Source organism: Panicum virgatum, chromosome 3N, assembly GCF_016808335.1.
Source record: "Panicum virgatum strain AP13 chromosome 3N, P.virgatum_v5, whole genome shotgun sequence".
NCBI lineage: Eukaryota > Viridiplantae > Streptophyta > Magnoliopsida > Poales > Poaceae > Panicum > Panicum virgatum.
This window is the reverse complement of record NC_053147.1, coordinates 4,158,179-4,176,423: the sequence shown is the minus strand read 5'-3', so window position 1 is coordinate 4,176,423 and position 18,245 is coordinate 4,158,179. Positions and strand designations below refer to the sequence as shown.

The window sequence follows — 18,245 nt, the reverse complement described above, 5'->3', positions numbered from 1 at the left end:
TTGCAGCATTCCTTGTGGCCGTCGTCACCGTACCTATATATGATCAGTAGAAATTTGAAACGAACCAAAGATTCAGACAGATTGTGCCACACGTTGTTTACCCGAGAGAGAGAGAGAGAGAGAGAGAGAGAGAGAGAGAGAGAGAGAGAGAGAGAGCATACATGAGGATAACACCAGAATGACTAGCAGGCTGAAAATCAACAGGCGGCTGGCGTTCGTCATCCTCGTCTAGAAAATCAACAGGACGTAAGGGGAGACTGAAGGTTATGTTTTATGAGCTTGGTGTTGATCCGATGGACTGCTGCCAGTGCTCTTTATAGTGGACACGATAGGCATCAATTTACAGCACAGCTGCAGGCCATATATGTGTTACCATGTATTTACAGCCTCTTATATATATAATAGTAGCAAAACTTTTGAAGGATTTATTGTTTTAACCATTCCATTTTTTTATTTAATCAATCTCTCTATCAATATCACAGAAACCTATATCTCTATCCTCTATCCTCTATCTTAATTTGTTCTCGATCTATATATGTATGTCTATTCTCTTTTTTCTCTTAAAAATAAGTTTTAAATTACAACTGATTTCAAATTCAAATTAGCAAGTTGCTTCCCTTGCCTTAAATTATAACCGGCTCAAAATTCAAATCAGGCTACTTGGATACACTGATTTTTATTCCCTCCAACCTAAAATAAGTGTATTTCTAGTGCCCCAATAATTAGGGATGGTAATGGTTCGGTTCGGGTTCGGGGATGGTTTTTCGCCCACGGTTTTCGGGTTCGGTTTCGGGTTTGGTTTTTCACCCGTGGATACCCAATGGATAATCGTTTGGAGTAAAAACTCATATTTTATAGTATTTTTTAGCAATAAGTATACTTAGACTACTAAGTTTATTCTAAGTTGACTTAGAAAATTATTTACTATTTATTGCTTCTTGCTTATACATGTATATTATATATATCTTGTATATGTTTATAAGGAATTACTTATTTCACTTACTATATTGCCATACAAAGCGGGTTTCGGATATCCAATCGGTTTTCAGGTATTCGCGGGTTTCGGTTTCGGGGATGGATTTTGACCCGAATCGGTCCTCAGGTCGGGTTCGGATTTTAAGTTCGGGTTTCGATTTTGGGTGCCCAGACAGTCCACCCGACCCAAACCTTGCCATCCTTACCAATAATCTTCTAAACAAACTTCTCCAAGAAACTTGCTATCCATGACAACAAGCTAATCGGAGTGGGAATCCCTATGTAAGTCTCAGTGGGGAGTGTCATAGTACAGTTACTGAGTCTATGAACTAGGTAATCGAGCCAAAAGAGTGTTAATGTTAAGGTGATAATACTCCTCTCGCATCTTATGACACTCATCTTTTCTACAATGTCGGCAAATTTAATGCTCATGATATTCTCATGATATTCATGAGATCGGACTAATAATCATCCAACTTGTACCTTGACTAATCATTAATACGTTGCCTCCATGGAATCTTTATGTTAGGACTTAGGACTCCTAAACAAATAGAATTTTGTTGGGATTGTACTGTAAAAGAAATCATTTTATCTACTGGTGGGCTAAACGGGCCGGTAGTGGGCTCAGATAGAGCCCCGCGGGTGCGCGGCGTTTGTGGGGCCCATCGCTTCTCCGAAGAAGTCTTCGCTTCGCCTGCCTCGGTCGGCGCCGACGCTTCCAAATTCCTCCCATCGACTCCTCATCGTCCTCGCTTCGCAATCCCCAGCAGCAGCTCCCCTCTCCTCTCCCAAAACCCTACCCTCTCCGAGCGAGCGAGCAAGCTCTGGGAGGCCAATGGACGGAGGAGGCGGATTCATGGGCCCGCCGCCGGTCCCCCGCTCGCCGGAGGACGTCTTCCGGGACTTCCGCGCGCGCCGGGCCGGCCTGATCAGGGCGCTCACCACCGGTAACCCCCGCCTCGCCTTTCGCCTTCGCCTCACCTACCTCCCCCCCCTCCGACTCCGTCTGGGGCTCCGAGTTCTCACTGGTTTCCCGCTGGCTCTCTGCAGATGTGGAGAAGTTCTACATGATGTGCGACCCAGGTGAGCTTGAGCTCGCTCTCTCTGCCTGCCCTGCTCTGCTCTGCTCCCCAGATTCGGTTGGGATTTCTAGGGTTCGGGGGTGCGGATTCGGGTGTTACTGAGCGGATTTGGAGCGTTTTGCTTTTCAATCTCTGCGAGCTCCCGCGGAGGACCGATCTGGGGGTGCATATTCAACTGATTTTCGAGGTTTCCCCTCTTGATTTCTGGAGTTCTCCGCCCGGATTTTGGTTTCGGTGTGCCCCGGGAGGCTATTTGGCCGGCGGATCCCGCGACGTTCTTGCGGGTGACGACCACTGAGCTTCGTTTACGGTTTCGCGACGTACAGTTGCAACAGCTCATCTGGGGGAGGGAAAGCTGAAAGGGGGACGTGGGGAATCCTTATCTTCTGATAATCTAGCTGGTCGACCGCGCGGCCGGCCAGTCATCTCCAAAAGTGGTGCTCCTGTCCATTTACTGCTATGCTCCCGGACAACGACTTTTCACTAGTTTTTTCTGCTACTGTACGAGGGGTATTTCCGGGAGTTTTCGTGAGTGCGTGATGTCAAGCGATGGGAGTGTCAGGATAACATTATTGTTTTCTTGTACAAGTCAACATTGTCATCCTTTCTGGGCACCTAAATGATTCAGTTTGGGGATGGGTGTGTAGCAAACAATTATGTCACTGCACCTTTCCCAGGATTTAAGTCGTCATTCCCCACTTGTCCATCCTACATGGAAACAAGGGCATGCACCTTGGTCACTTGTTATTATGGACAGGCCCTGAGCGAGAGAAAATAGCGCCGATGGGCAATAGTCTTCTTATTGGTTGATGTATATGGAACTGATTTATTCATGTTGTAATGTCACAAGGGGCCATGAAGACTTCTTTTATGCATTTTGTTGTAGAGTCTGCACTTTTGTGTTCCAGTTCCTTGTTTCATGAAATGATCAATTTGAAATGGATGGATCAGTCATCCTTGTCGACCTGCTTATTTAATGGTTACGAAAATCCCGCTTTAGGACCATGACCACCTAATTTGAGAAAATATCTTCTTTTTTTCCCAGAGAAGGAGAACCTATGTTTATATGGACTTCCCAATGAAACATGGGAAGTGAACTTGCCTGCAGAGGAGGTCCCTCCTGAACTCCCAGAACCAGCTCTGGGAATTAACTTTGCACGTGATGGGATGAATGAAAAAGATTGGCTGTCACTTGTTGCTGTGCATAGTGATTCTTGGTTATTGTCTGTTGCATTTTATTTTGGAGCAAGGTTTAGTTTCGACAAAGAATCCAGGTATTTCATTTGTTCTTATTATAAGAATTCGGTTTCTGTTAATGTATTTGATTTATTTCATGTCCGTGGGCTTTGGCTTATCTCTTTAAGTATCTCATAGTTGTGAAACGTGAATAAGATAGTATCAGGATCCTAGATTTTGATTGAGAAGTGATAGTGGAAAGCGATTGTCACTGATTAGTTAGATAGATAGAGGATAAGGAGAAGATGATGGTATGTTGGTTATTTTATCCAATATGTATGAAGGAAGAAAGATTGAAGGCTTTTCTCTATATGATCACCGGGAAATAATCCATATTTGTGCTTTATTTGTGCTTCCATGACACTAAAGGAATTACCTTTATTTGGATGTCAGTTCACTTGTTGCATATCTTAGTCATGTCAAGTGTGCAATGGTTCCATCTGCTTTCGTTATTGAGTAGTCAACTTACAACTAAACCTACAACATCCTTATCTTCAAGCTTACTTTTAGTGTTCCATTTTTCTGAAATAGCTAAATTTTGCTACTTTGGCAGCTTATTCACATTGTTTTCACTTCCGAGGCCTTTCAGTTTTTTTCCTGCCAGGTATAGCTGTAGCTTAGACATGAAAATTGCATGCAACCAAATGTTACATCTGTACGCTGGCCTTGAGCTACAGTTTAGTTTGGGATGCTATGAACCTTTCTTTTTGTTTAAGTTAGTTGTATACTGTCAGGTGGAGCTTAGAATGCATGGTTAAAGATCCAACTTTTTCTAAATACATGCCAGCTTGCATATCCATTGTTAGGATTAGTAATGTGGGCTCTTACATTGGTGTGGGATGAATTGATCACTGGTGATGGAGGTTTAAATGCTGCTGAATATTTCCAAATATATCTTCACCCATACTGTTTCATTAAATTGGTTAATAATATTTAGTTGGTATCAAAATTACCTCAGCCTTTAGAATGACCATAAATGCTATACGAGAGTGTTCTGATATATTTGACAATAACTTGCCCTATTCATTCCATGATTACTTTGATGTGCCCTGTCTTGCCCCTTCAAGACAAGTGTTTTCATTTTCTTCTTCTCAGATATTATTTAATTTCATATGTTTCATGTGAAGTCCTTGTGTCCAAAGATCTCCCAGTGTTAACCATAAGGGACAAAAAATTCTTTGTTTTCAAGCTATTTGACATTGATGGAGTTACCTTTTGACTATTGGCTTACAGGAAACGGCTCTTCACCATGATCAATAACCTTCCCACAGTATATGAGGTTGTCACAGGAACCGCCAATAAAGAGCCCAAAGACAAAACCCCTAAAAATAGCAATAAGAGTAACAAAACTGGCTCGAAGGTATGAAGTTTCAATTGCACTGTCATCATTTTACATGACAAGTAGGCAACTACTCTATGATTCTCTTTTGACACTGAATATTTGGTGAATATACACAGCCGCACCAGTCAGAGCCCAACTCAAGGGCCCCGAAGATGCCACCTCCAAAGGAAGAGGAGGAGAGTGAAGGGGAGGATGGGGAACCACAGGAAGACCATGAGAGTACTCTGTGTGGTGCATGCGGCCAAAGTTATGATGATTTCTGGATCTGCTGTGACCTGTGCGAGAAATGGTTCCATGGCAAGTGCGTGAAGATCACCCCAGCCAAAGCGGAACACATCAAGCAGTACAAGTGCCCCTCCTGCACAGGCAGCAAGAGGGCCAAGGTTTGAATCTAGGAAACCCGAATGGCCAACTATAGATTCTCAGGTTAGGGCAGCTATAGATTCGAATACCTTGTCCGCATATTGTCGACGTTGATGCTTGAGGATCCATCTAAATTTAGTGTCAGTACTATGATTACTGACTGACTGTTGTAGTGTGTGTGGCCTCAAGCATCTATGCTCTGTAGTCTACTGAATTGTGTGCTTTAGATTCCAACTATGCCATGTATGATCATTTAGTCGTTTTAAAGTTAGATCTCTGCCATTTCCTGACTGGGTTCGTTCATCAGGTACACAGAAATCTTTCAGAGAAGGTAAGGCCCAACTGGTGTCCTGCTATGCATGACTTAGTGCTCTGAAAATGCTGATGGCATACGTGTAGTCGGAATTGTTCTGCCTCAGCCTGTTCGTTGCGCCTTTATGTGCTCTCCTGCATGTTCGAAACTAACTTTTCCCACTTATTACTCAGGTTTGATGTTTGTTAATACTAGCATTGTAGCATTTGTCAGGACAGGCTTTCATCAGAAGAATCTGTTTTAATTTCTGTTTTTTTAATTTGTCAATAGCGTAAGATAAATATTTTAGCAATAACCCCGTCCTCGTCGTCGGTGTCGCACCGGCGCTTCGTCATCACCGGCGTCCATGTTGGCGGCGCTATCGAGTGCCACCACGTCCCCGGCGTGGACGCCGCATCTGGCGGAGCACCAGCAGCGGCCACGGGAGCCAGCAAGCAGCTCAGGCAACCCGACGACGACCATGCCAGACATTGTCTAAGCACCAGTACAGGTTTCCTCATGTCAACAAATCCTTATGTTAGGTTTCAGACTTGGCCGTCAGATGATCGATAGAAATGAATCACATCGGTTGTAATCATTGGAAGATAATGGCAGGCTTTTCTGTTGATGCTGAAAAGCCCATTTGGATCAAATTGCGTCAGTAGGTATCTGCATCCGCAGGCTAGATGGAAACTGTGAATCTGAGCTTGTGTGAAAAATTGGAGTTAGTCGACTAACTACATCGATTTCACTGAAACCTGTTTGCTCCTAGTCACCGTTGCAAATGGCTTAGCTAGGTAAGCTGCAGCCTGCCGCGGCGTCTGTACTCTGGACAGTGTCAGATGAATTCTGCCATGAGGAAGAGGAAGTGAAGTTACGACCTGCCGGTGTGTGGATGTGCGTATATCAGTCTTAGTTTCTAGTTGCGATCTGTTCATGACAGCTTTCAGTTCCTATTCCGACTGGATAGACACGGGGCAAAATGCAAGGCCATTTCAGAATGTGTAAGCCTGAAAGTTGTGTTCAATCGCATGGATCAGATGGAGCAAATCAAGATCAGGAATTGGCACTACGAGATTTAACTTTCAGTGGCAATAGGAAATACAGGTTCAATCATCTCATATCTGATATCTTAATTAGCTGATCCAACTTCTTATGAGAATAGATGGCTTTGAATCAACTAGAATCCAAACATCTTTTTCAGCCAAGATTCGCTTTATTGCATGTTTTTCATGTGAAACGTAAAAAACCTTTTAGCTGACTACTAATGTTCTTCCATCCTGCAGAATGTTCAGGATTTCAGGCTTCGTTCTTGAGCTAGAACCTTTAAGCGCTCGTGTACAAGCTTCAGAAGCGAGATCGATGGACCATACTACCAGGTGAAAAAATTGATCTTGCTGACCAATCTGACGCGCTGCTGTTGCTCACCGTTGCAAATGCAACTTGCAGACTTGCATCGAGGCTATAGCTAAGCTAGTGAAGCTGCAGACGGCACATGAACAACACCGGTCAAGGAAGGGAGTCCGGGTGGTGCCGTGGTGGCCGCCAACGTGCTTCCGCGGCCTAGCACTACCGGAATCTGAGTCTTTGCCGAGTGCCAGATGCACTCGGCAAAGTCCGGAAAACACTCGGCGAAGTGTTTGCTGAATGTAACACACTCGGCAAAGCCCCTGATGACAAAGAGGGCTTTGCGGAGTGTCTTTTTTCCGGCACTCACAAAGGTTGGGTATGCCGAGTGCCAGGTGTTTGCCGAGTGCTTTGCCTTGGGCACTCGGCAACTATGAGTTTTCCGGTAGTGTAAGGCGCGGCGCCGCCATTCGCGCCGGACGAAGCCCGGTAGTGGAGCCGGACATTCCCTTGACCTCTCAGCGTGCAATGGCGCGGCGGTGTGGCTGACAGCTGACGACCTTCCTGCTACGATTGAACTGAAGGGACGAGCAAGTCACCATGGAGGTGGGCTGGAGCTCCAAACGGAGCACCTCGCCGGCACGCGCCGTGCTTGCGCAACCCACCGCGCCATCAGGCCCCCGAGAACGACGACGACCAAGTCAGGCTCCAACGACTCCGCCGAATCCGAGCCGCACATATCTGATCGAACGGTCTCCAAGGTACCAAGGGGTGGACGGTAAATGAAATACCGTCCGTCCCCGACCTGGGTTCGTCCCTTCCCTTGCCAGAGCGCCGCCGCGTTCCCACCGTATACTTGCTCCCGGAGGCCGACATCCATGGCGGACCTCGTTGCATAGACGGCCGGAGTATTAGAGGCGCAGGCAGTGGCCTCCAACACGGGCGATGAAAGCAGGCACGCCGGCAGCCGAGGAGGCCCTGCAGAGGACAGAACACCCCCAACAAATGCCGCCGACGTTGAAGCAAGGAGACCGCTGCCCTGAGGAGCGCGTTGCAGGAAGGCTGGTCCAGTCACAGCCTCTAAAAAAAATAGGCGAGCACCCGGGTTTATGGCTGCCGCGGCCAGGGTTTTTTTTACCGACCGGTGGGACGAAACCGCTGCCCACCGGTTACGGTATACCGGACCGGTTTAACCGGTTACCGGAAAAAAATCGGCCAAATTCAAATTTCAAACAAAAAACGACAGTTTAACTGGTTTCTACCGGTTAGCCGCCCGGTTTAGCCAGCAAACTGCTCCGGTTTGAGCGGTAACTGGTGATTTAAACAAAAAAACTGACGGTTATAAAGTGGTTCTCCGGCGTGAAATAAATAAAAATTTTAGCATGAGCTATGCACATATTAATGTAAAAGACCACACCCAAACAATAATTTATAATCATGCAGACAAATATAATAGTAATAAGCGTGCATACAAATACCGTAGTCATAAGCATGCATACAAATACTATAGTCATAATCGTGCATACACTGATACACATCAATAAAAGTTCAACGTACGAATGGGAAGACCCCCATTTGGGACGCGGTTTGGTATTCGGCGGTGGCCAACACAGCGATACCTCGCACTCTAAGCAGCTCAGCTTTATAGTGTTGCCAAGTTTGGCCCGTCCACGCCGATGTTGTCTCCCATTCCTGAACTAACATAGTGTAAAAATGGGGGTCTTCCCATTTGTACACCCATTTCTTCGGTGGCTGCATACTGATGTCAGGTATGAGATAGTGAAAAGATTGTGAGGTATCGATGTAGGAGGAAGAAGAGTACTGTGGAGTGTCGTAGTCCGTCAGTCCAACCGTTCTCCTCTGTGATTGCGGTGCTCCATAGTCGGTGTCCTGAGTAGCATGGTCGCGGCGTGGGGGCGGCGGAGGGGTCGCGCGGTGGGGGGCGGGTAGGGTTCTGGGTCGTGCGGTGGTGGGGGAGGTGAGTTCTGGACTCTTCATAGGTCGCCGGCGCATTCGGGCCAAAGTGGGCTTTAATGGGCCAGCCCATTTTTTATTTTTTTCTTTTTTGGTTTAACTTCACATGCCCGCAAAGTATACTAAATGAACGAATATTTAAAAAAATTTGACACCATTAGATTCGTCGCAACTTGAAGTATTTTTAGAGATTTTTTGGGAATTTTTTATTTTTTGCAATCCGGTTTCAAACCAGCCGGTACCGGCGGTCCGGACCGGTTACACCTGTAACCGCAGTTTCCGGACCGATTCCGGTCGGAAAAAAAAACCTTGGCCGCGGCACGCCGGCCGGCATCCCCGGCACAGGGCACGATGACGCGCAGAGGTCCTTGCGGGTTGCGCCGGCTGTCGTCTTCGACTATACCCCCTCCCGGGCTTCCGTCGAAAGGACACAGCTGCTGCATTGCCATGCCACCGTCATCGACCAGCGTGGGCCGCGGCCGCTGTCGAGCTCCGCCGATCGCCATCCTTGAGACCGGAAACAACAAAGCCAGAATGCGACTGCGCCCAATCCAGACCGCACATGTGGAATCGAACGGTCTCTAGGTACCCAAGGGGTGGACGGTAAATGAAATACCGTCCACCCCCGATCCCGGCAGGCTCGCCCCGAGCGCCGCCTCAGCTTCGTGCCTCGCCGCCGCCGCGTTCGTGCTAACGATGTAGACAGAATCACAGAATGCTTCGGGCTACGATTGAAGGAACGGCAGCGTCACCGTGGTGATGGACTGGAGCGCCAGAGCGCCGCCGCGTTCCAGCCACGACCCGCCTCCGCTTCCTCTGCAAGCCGTTGCTAGACGCCTGCGTGCCCGGCGCCCCGCTCCAGAGCGCAACGGAGACGCCCGCGTCGTGGAGCAGAGTACTCAACCGGGTGGTGGATGCCGGCGTGACCGGGGCTGAGCGCGCGCCGTAGAGCATGCCGCCGACCACGCGCGCGCCATTGTCGCGTGATCCTCCATCGCCATCAGGGTCCCGAGAACAATAGCGACCAAGTCAGATTAAGACTCTGCAGAATCAAGACCACTCGACACTCGAGTGGTTAGAGGCGCAAGCACTGGCCTCCAACACGGGTGAGGGCCGACCATCCTGTACTACGCGCCATGCATGGCGCGGATGCTGCCTCGCCATCGTCGCCGACGCCGTCCTGTACTATGCGTTCGTTCACAATGCCGACGCCGATGAGCTGAGGCACCGTGCTTTGCTCCGGCCGCTAGGCCTGGTTATGGCGGCATCCACGGCGCAGGGGCGCAGGGCAAGGTCACGCGCAACGCAGAGGCTCGTTTGTCATGCAGGTGCGTAGGTCCTTGCTTGTTGTGTCGGCTGTCGTCGCCGTTGACATGCCCGAGTCTGTCGAAGGACACGGCGGAGTGACTACCGGCGTCCTCGAGCGGCGTTGCCGCCCGCCGCCGTCGAGCTCCGCCGCTCGCCATCCTGGCGCGATGCGTCCAACCTCCGGCTCCCGAGAGGCCGGAAACGACCAAGTCAGACCGCGACCTTCTCCAATCCGGGCCGCACGTGTTGGGTCGAACGGCCTACAGAAGCCAAGGGGTGGCCCGTGGCCGTCCACGAGCGCCGCCTCAGCTTCGTGCCGCGGCTAGCCACGCCGCCGCCGCGTTCCCGCCGCTACCCGCCTCCGTATCCTTGCTCCCGGCAGCCGACATCCATGGCGCTGCGCCATCTGAGGCAACGTCGACCTTTCGTGCTGTTGGTGCAGCGATTGCGAGAGGCGAGGACGAAGGCATGGCGTCCATGTCAGAGCCGAATGTTAAGGTCTAGACCAGACCTCCGCACGCACGCATGCTGTTCCGGCGGGCTGGACACGTCGACCAAATCCGCTGGAAGTTCACGGAGTCAGGCAATTACACGGCGGCCTCGGCATACAAAGCGCAGTTCTTAGGATCCACCAGAGAACCGCACCTCAACTCCATTTGGCGCGCATGGGCCCCGCTGAAGTGCAAGCTCTTTGCTTGGTTGATCTTGCAGGACCGTGTTTGGACCTCTGACCGTCTGGCAAGACGTGGATGGGAGCACAGCCCGGACTGTCCGCTGTGTCACCAGACGATGGAGACAGCAAAGCATCTTTTGGCAGAATGCAAGTACACTAGAAGAATCTGGGAGTTCATATCCTCTTGGTCTTGGACGCAACAACCAAGTTGGCGTCCGAGGGAGTGGAGACCATACTCATACTGGTGGGATATGATCACCACGTAGACGATGGCATCCCGCAAAGCCGGCAGGAGCCTCACCTTACTTGTGATCTACTGATCTGGGAGGTATGGAAAGAAAGGAATGCCAGGGTTTTCTGGCGACAAGAATCATCTACACTATCCTTAGTGGCGAACATCAAGGCAAAGGCGGCTACGTGGTCACAGGCCGGAGCAAACAGATCTAGCGCTCTTAGTTTCGCGAGAATAATTTTTTCCTTACCCTTCCAGCTAGCCGGCTGTAACATTCTTCTCTATCAATGAAATAGTCACCGTCTTGTTCCCGTTCGTTCAAAAAAATTAGTGTTATAAAAGTCGCCAAATTTTTTGCCAACTAAACAAGGCCTTAGTCGATGATCCCTTTGTCTCGATGAAGAGAGCGCCTCTTCTCTGGCAGGGCGCCGGCAACTCGATCAAGCGGAACTAGCTCGATCCCAAGGCTTTTCTTTCTATGGGCGTGTTTGGTAAGGCTCATGCTCTTCCAAAAACAGCTCCAGTTCTGTCTTTTTTAGTGGAGCGGCTTCTCTGGTGGAGGTGGAGCTGTTTTGAAAAACATTTGGCAAAACAGCTTCTATTGATGTCTGCTCACGGATAAAGATGGCAACGGGTAAAATTCGCGCGGATATCAACTTCATAAATCCGTACCCGCGTGCTAAAATCCGTGCCCGCGCCCGCGCCCGCAACCCGCAACGGGTAGAAAATTATACCCGTACCCGCTAGCCGCGGATACCCGCATATCCGCGGGTACGCCCGCATACCCGCAAGTTTTAGAAAATCAAGCACACAAGCACATTTTAATAGCATGTAAATATTAATATGCACCTCTATATCTCAATATTAATAAATTATAACCTAATAATCAACACATCAACACCATTTATTTGAGGAAACAAATAAATTTTAGCAAATAATGAACTAGTCTCATACATAATACATCACAAAAGTCATTATTTGCGGGTTTACGAGTTTGTGGATTCGGGTATCAATTTTTCAAACCCGTTTGAAGATATCCGTTGGGTTTAGAATTGTACCCGCGCCCGTACCCGCGGGCACAAACTCAAACCCGTATCCGCGCCCGTCAGATTTGGTATCCGCGGGTACGCGGATATTTCGTACCCGTTGCCATCTGTGCTCACGGAGCCACGAAACCGTGGCTCCACCTCTCCACTGTAAGCCGGAAGGGGCTCCAAATGCGGCTCTTTGTCTGGAGCTGCTCCAAAGTGAACCGTTTGGCGGGACTCCAAATGCAGTTGCTATCTATGCGAGGCTGCCGGCCCCGGCGGACGACCGCCATCATACACACGGCCGGATCGTTCGCTGCTTGATACTACAGTTCCCCACGCCTGCACTGCATGCATTGTTCATCAGCAAGAGAAGAGAGGTCATGTCCTGAGGTGAGTGAGGCCCAAGTGTTCACACTGGAACAGACAACTCGTGGGCGGACGTGACGGTTCCCTTCCCTTCTCCTTCGCCACTGGGGGGCCCGCTCGCACGCGGCACGCACAGCGGCGGAATCCAACGCGTTCGGTTTGTGGAGAGCATTTTTTTAGACCCCGGCCAGGGTCGCGCGCACCCGAGCTGAGCTTTTCTACTGCCTTCTCTCCTCCCTCCACCTCCCCTCTTCGCTTCCTTTCGCAGCAGCTCGCGTCCGCTTCCGTCGTCCTCCTAGCAGCACAGCAGCAGCAGCAGCAGCAGTAGCACCTAATGTCGATCTCCATGACGAAGTTGCTCCTCATCCTTATGTACCTCTTCTACCTGCGGCATATTTTCCTCCTACGGATACAGCATCCGAAAAAAGAGCTAGAGACCAGCGTAATAAGCACCGCACCTCCTCCTCCTCCTCTCGCCGCCATGCCGCCCCTGGCCGTCTCACCATCTCCGCCGATTCTGGGAGGGCAGCCAACAAGCCCAGAATCCAGCGAGCTCCTTGTACCGGGCGCAGGCCACAGGAACTCTCCGGCGACCTCTCCATCGACGGCATTGCAAACTCAAGATCAAGAGCAGCAAGTTGTCCGGACCGGGCTTCTCGCTGGAGCCTGGGCTGAGGCGCTACAACTTCCCCTCCTGGGGGACGTCATCACCAGGCCTGTCTCTTTCCTCTTCTTGGTGCTGCTGGCCTCTGTAGTGGACGACGTCCTCCTACGGAGGATTCGCGGGCTCGTCATCCGCCGGATTCTAATTCGCGCCCAGATCCAGCAGGGATGCCTTACCCTTTGGATAACCTCTATATATTCCACCCCCATCCAACACCAACACCAACACCAACCAGCACGACCATTGGACGAGCTGTATCTTGTTCTTTTCAAGTTGGGGTTCAAAGTCTTCATCAATCTCGTCCCAGGGTTACTAGTCGGGGGATTGGTGTACTATGCATGCATGCGGAGCTGTACTGCCCCGCTGCTTTGGTTACTGATTCTGTGATGATCCCTACAGTATCACGGAAGAACCATCATGTCTTCTTGGCAGGATGTCTTAGCTAGTATATATTTTGTTGTAAAATAACCCAATGATCCTTTTTGGGTATTGGTGTACTCGCATGCATGCGAAGCTAGCTCTAATATCCTGCTTTGGTTAGTGATGATCCCTACAGTATCACGGAAGAACCATGTCTACTTGGCAGGATTGTCTTACCTATCTTGTTGTAAAATAACCCGAATGATCTTCCTTTTCTGTATGGGTGATCTAGGTAGCACTTTGTGTATGAATGAGGACCTAGAGGTACTAATATTGTAAGAATCTCTACCTCTTGCCATCTTATGATACAACGTGGTTTTTCCCCCTTCTTGTACGGATTATTATGATGGTCCTGCTTACACTTGGTCAAATAAATAATTTAGTGCTAATCCCACTTTTGAGCACCTTGCTAGATATAGATTGATAATGCACAGTGCTATTTTACTTCTGCAAGTATTGCAGTTTATTATCTTCATTCTCAGGAAAGAATGGAAACAAGATTGCACCAAAAGTAAACGGAGCGGAGCCTTTGTACGATTTCACAAATGTGCCGATAAATATAGCTTCCCGCCCTTGGAAGTTGGAACTAGACAAAACCACCACTCTAGTTGCACTGTGATCCGTGCGCTCATGAAAAGTATATTTCATTCATGTCGTTCTTAGCATAAAATGAACATCGTTACAATAAAGGGAGAAAAAAACCCCACCCAAATCATGTACTGGGCTAAATTTAGGAAGTGCTAAATTTTAGCTTGGGCCCAAATCCTTTTGATATGGCTCGTGGCGTGGGTCCACAAATAAAGCAGCCGAGTCAATCAATATTTTAAACGGTGCATCAATCAATCGTATGAACCACGGAGTATAAATCCAATTCATAGTTTCCTAGATCCTAAATTTTAACCAGAAACTCAAAAGTGCGCTTCCGTTTCTGAACAGAAGATCGAAAGTCTCGCAAAAAATGTTCACCGAAGTTGCTCTGCCCTAAAATTCTATTTGGACGGCGCGGCGGGCATCCTTGGAGCCGGCCCGCCGGCCGCATGGTGTGCTAGGCTGCTCGTGCTAGGCGGGTAGTACCAGTGGTAGTGCACGAGCGAGAGCGAGTGAGGTGTGTTTAGATCTTTTTTAGCGTAAATTTTTGAAAGAAAATTTTACAATTTCGGAGCACTAAATAAAGTCTATTTACAATTTTTTTTGCACGGATGAGTTGTAAATCGCGAAACGAATCTAGTGAGCTTAATTAATCTATAATTAATTCATAATTAGCAGATGGTTACTGTAACATCGCTGTTGCAAATTATGGATTAAGTAGGTTCGTCTCGTGATTTACAACTCATTCGTGCAAAAAATTTTATAAATAGACTTCATTTAGTGCACCGCTGCCTGGCGCGTGGAGGGAGGGGGGTGGGGAGGGGAGGGAGGGCGCCGCCGCGAGGCCCGAGATGGAGGAGGGCCGCGGCCGCTCGCCGCGCGCGCGCCGCCTTCGCCGCTTGCGCATGCCCCCGCCGCGGCTCTCGCCGAGCCGAGCATGCGCAGAAGCCGAGCAGGATAGTACGCGTGCTCGCTAGGAGGAGACCAGGATAGGCGCAGCGCCACTCGAGCAGAGCCGAGCAAAACCGCCAACGCCGTGAAGCTCACTGCGCAGGACCCCCCCCCCCCCAAGCCACGGCCGGCGCGCCCACGAGCGGAAGGAGCCGCAGCCGGCCTCGCTCCGTCCTGACCCGCCCCACCTCGCCGCTCAGACACGCCGTGCGTTGGCCCGCCGCCGCCGAGCGCCGCCATGGCCCCTACTCCACCGGCCTCGTGCACCGTGGCTCGGCTCCTCCCCGCCAGCCCCGCGCTCCGCGGCCCCAGCTCCTCCTCCACTGCCGGCCGGTCCAGGCCCCTGCTCGTCCCCCGCGCCGGCCGAGAGAGAGGGGCAACCGATCCGACCGCCATGGCCCCGAGTGGCTCGGGAGGAGAGAGGGCGCCAGGGCTGCGCCGCGCGCGGATCCGCTCGAGGCCGGCCGGCACGACGGAGGGAGGAGCCGAGCGGTGGCGACGAGCTAGGGTGGAGGGAGGAGAGGGCCAACAGCCGCCGCGCTGATGGGGTGGAGCAGGGGAAAAGGGGCGGAGAGAGAGGGGGGAGAGAGTGGTGGGAGTGAGGGCGGTTGGGTGAGGGTAAAATAATAAAATTGACACATGTGTCCGGTATAATTGATATAGAGTAGAAAATAGAGGATGAATGAGTGCGAAAAAACTGAATGTAGAGTAGAGAATCTCGATGACCAGGATGAAATATTCTTTTTAGAAGATCAATTTAGAGTACGATGAGTGCAGAGAAGAGAGGCTAGACCCTGAGGCGAGTGAGGCCCAAGTGTGGGTGTGGCACAAAACAAGCAATAGCAAGCGTCTGCGCGAGTCATCCCATCAACCAGAGCAACTTTGCCCTTGTTTGTTTCCTCCCATTCTACTCAATTTTACAAAAGAATCTCACATGCATGGTATACTAAATGAAGTCTATTTGCAAAATCTTTTCAAAGATGGGTGTAACTTTTCGCTATGAATCTAATGACGGTAATTAATCGATGATTTGCTACAGTGATGCTATAGTAACCATTCTCTAATCGGGTCAAATGTCTCGTTAGATTCTTCAGGGTCAATAACGCGGGGGTTCTGAAGTTGGTTTTATAAACTGGCTTTGTTTGACACCGTATGTAGCGGTCAAAATATTACTATTCCCTAGCACAGCACAAACCAAATAGAATATTTACTTCACTGAGCACCTGGTACCATCTGGCCAGCGAGTGAGCGACCACCGCGCCGCGTTCACTAGGCGCGCGCGCAACTGGAACAGACCACTCGTGGGCGGACGTGACGGCTCCCTTCCCTTCTCCTCCTTCACCAGGTCCGACTGACACCGCAGAGCCTCGTACCGTCGTACGGCGCGGCGCGGCTTCCTCCCTCCCTCCCTCGCTCGCATCGCAAGCTTCTCCAGTTCTCCCTCGGGGGTGCCCGCTCGCAGGCTGCACGCACAGCGGCGGAATCCAACGCGGTCGGTTTGTGGAGCTTTTTTACCCCGGCCGGGGACGCGCGCACGGCACACCCGAGCTGAGCTGCCTTCTCTCCTCCCTCCACCTCCCCTCTTCCCTTCCTTCGTCCTCCTAGCAGCAGTAGCAGCACCAGCAGCAGCTAGCAGCCAATGTCGATCGCCATGAAGAAGTTCCTCATCATCAGCCTCTTGTTCCTCTTCTTCCTGCTGCAGACCAGCGTAAGCACCACACATCCCCTCAAGTCCCTTTCTCTTCCTCCTCCCGCTGCCATGCCGGCCCCCACTTGGCGCCGCTCCGTCTCACCATCTCCGCCGATTCTGGAAGGGCAGCCAACAAGCCCACAATCCCTCGAGCTCCTTGTACCGGGCGCAGGCTACAGGAACTCTCCGGCGACCTCGCCATCGACGGCATTGCAAACTCAAGAGCAGCAAGTCGTCGGGACTGGGCTTCTGGCTAGAGCCTGGGCCTTGTTGGAAATATTTCTGTTAAGATAATATTGTGATCTTCACTGTTAAGAAAGCATTTAAACCACCTAAACGCGATTAAGAAAACCTAATAATAAAATCCTAATGGGCTGTGATCAGCAGGCCCATTAGGCCGGTTTCCAGAGGCTGTCCCCAACCCCACAGTGCCTATAAATATAAGGTCGTGGTTAGCACCTCATTCACGTCATTCTAAAACCCTAGCCACCGCTTGTTCGATCGCTAAGGACACTGGAGGGGTTTGGAAGACCAAACACTCCCGTTGGCGCCCGAAAGGTCGCCGATACACTGTTGCATCTTCTACACCGACAAGAATGCCTACTTCCTCTACGGATCAGGCGTAAAAATGGCTGTTGCTACTGCTAACGCTGGTATAATGTTTACCAATCTAGGCCTTGTTTAGATGCATAAAAGGTAAGCTGTAAAGTACTGTAGCACTTTCGTTTGTATTTAATAATTATTGTCTGATCATGGATTAACTAGGCTCAAAAGATTCGTCTCGCAAATTACAGACAAATTGTGTAATTAGTTATTTTGTTTAGCTACATTTAATACTTCATGCATGCGTTCAAAAATTCGATGTGATGTGAAATCTTGTAAAGTTTTGGAATTTTGAAGGGAACTAAACAAGGGGCTATTCCGCATTAAATTGATTTGTCATGAACTAGATTATTTTAAGAGTTTGGGTAATGTGTCTATAATATTTAGTTTTGGCAATTCTAACAAGCCTGGCGCCATGCTGTGGTGCTAGAACTTTCCCTGCTGGGGGACCTCATCACCAAGCCAGTCCGGTTCCTCTTCTCGGTGCTAGTGGCCTCTGTAGTGGCTGTCCTCTGGAGGAAGATTTGCTGGCTCCTCGTCCACCTGCTTCGAATTCGCGCCCAGCAGGGATGCTTTCCCCTTTGGATGACCGGGGGCCATTTTCAAAAATTTTCAAAACAGATATATATTTTTTAAATTTTTTTAATATAAAAAAGAAAAAGACGCTCCCTGCGCCGTAACGCTCCAAGAAATTTACAGCCCAAACGGCCCAAGTGACTGAGCAGAGCGCTGCCTTCTGCTTCAGTTAAGTGTACAAAGGACGCAGTTATGGGCAAACTCGATCCGTTTTTCACAGCGCAGCGCTCGATCCGTTGACACCAGTTAAGTGTACAAATGATCGAGTTTTGCATAGCGGAGCGGAGGAGGGGGCTACAAAGGGAGACCCAGGACTCTGAAGCAACTCATACCTTTCTCCGTCTTTCGGCTAAGGTCATTATTTGTTTCTTATCAATTTATCAATTTAATATCTGATATGTGAGCTATGTCTATGTACCTACTTTGATATTAAATTTATTTTTTATGGGAAGGATCCACTACAATGGCTTGCCACTTAGACCCTCGAGTGTCGCTGGGGCGTTGACTATACCCCGAGCCTGGCACACCCCAA

The 18,245-nt window shown here is 49.7% G+C and overlaps 1 protein-coding gene and 1 non-coding gene across 2 annotated transcripts; both read left to right on the top strand.

Annotated features, from left to right (window-relative positions):
- Window positions 1–1,666: 1,666 nt before the first annotated feature.
- On the top strand, window positions 1,667–5,284 carry LOC120666668 (PHD finger protein ALFIN-LIKE 8-like). Its single transcript, XM_039946571.1, has 5 exons — window positions 1,667–1,922; window positions 2,026–2,058; window positions 3,103–3,331; window positions 4,527–4,653; window positions 4,752–5,284. Exons 1-5 carry the CDS (start codon window positions 1,811–1,813, stop codon window positions 5,022–5,024), a joined length of 774 nt encoding a protein of 257 aa, XP_039802505.1. The 5' UTR covers window positions 1,667–1,810; the 3' UTR covers window positions 5,025–5,284.
- Window positions 5,285–18,041: 12,757 nt separating this feature from the next.
- Window positions 18,042–18,245, top strand: LOC120668210. Its single transcript, XR_005672308.1, has one exon. It is a non-coding gene; the product is annotated as a U2 spliceosomal RNA (small nuclear RNA).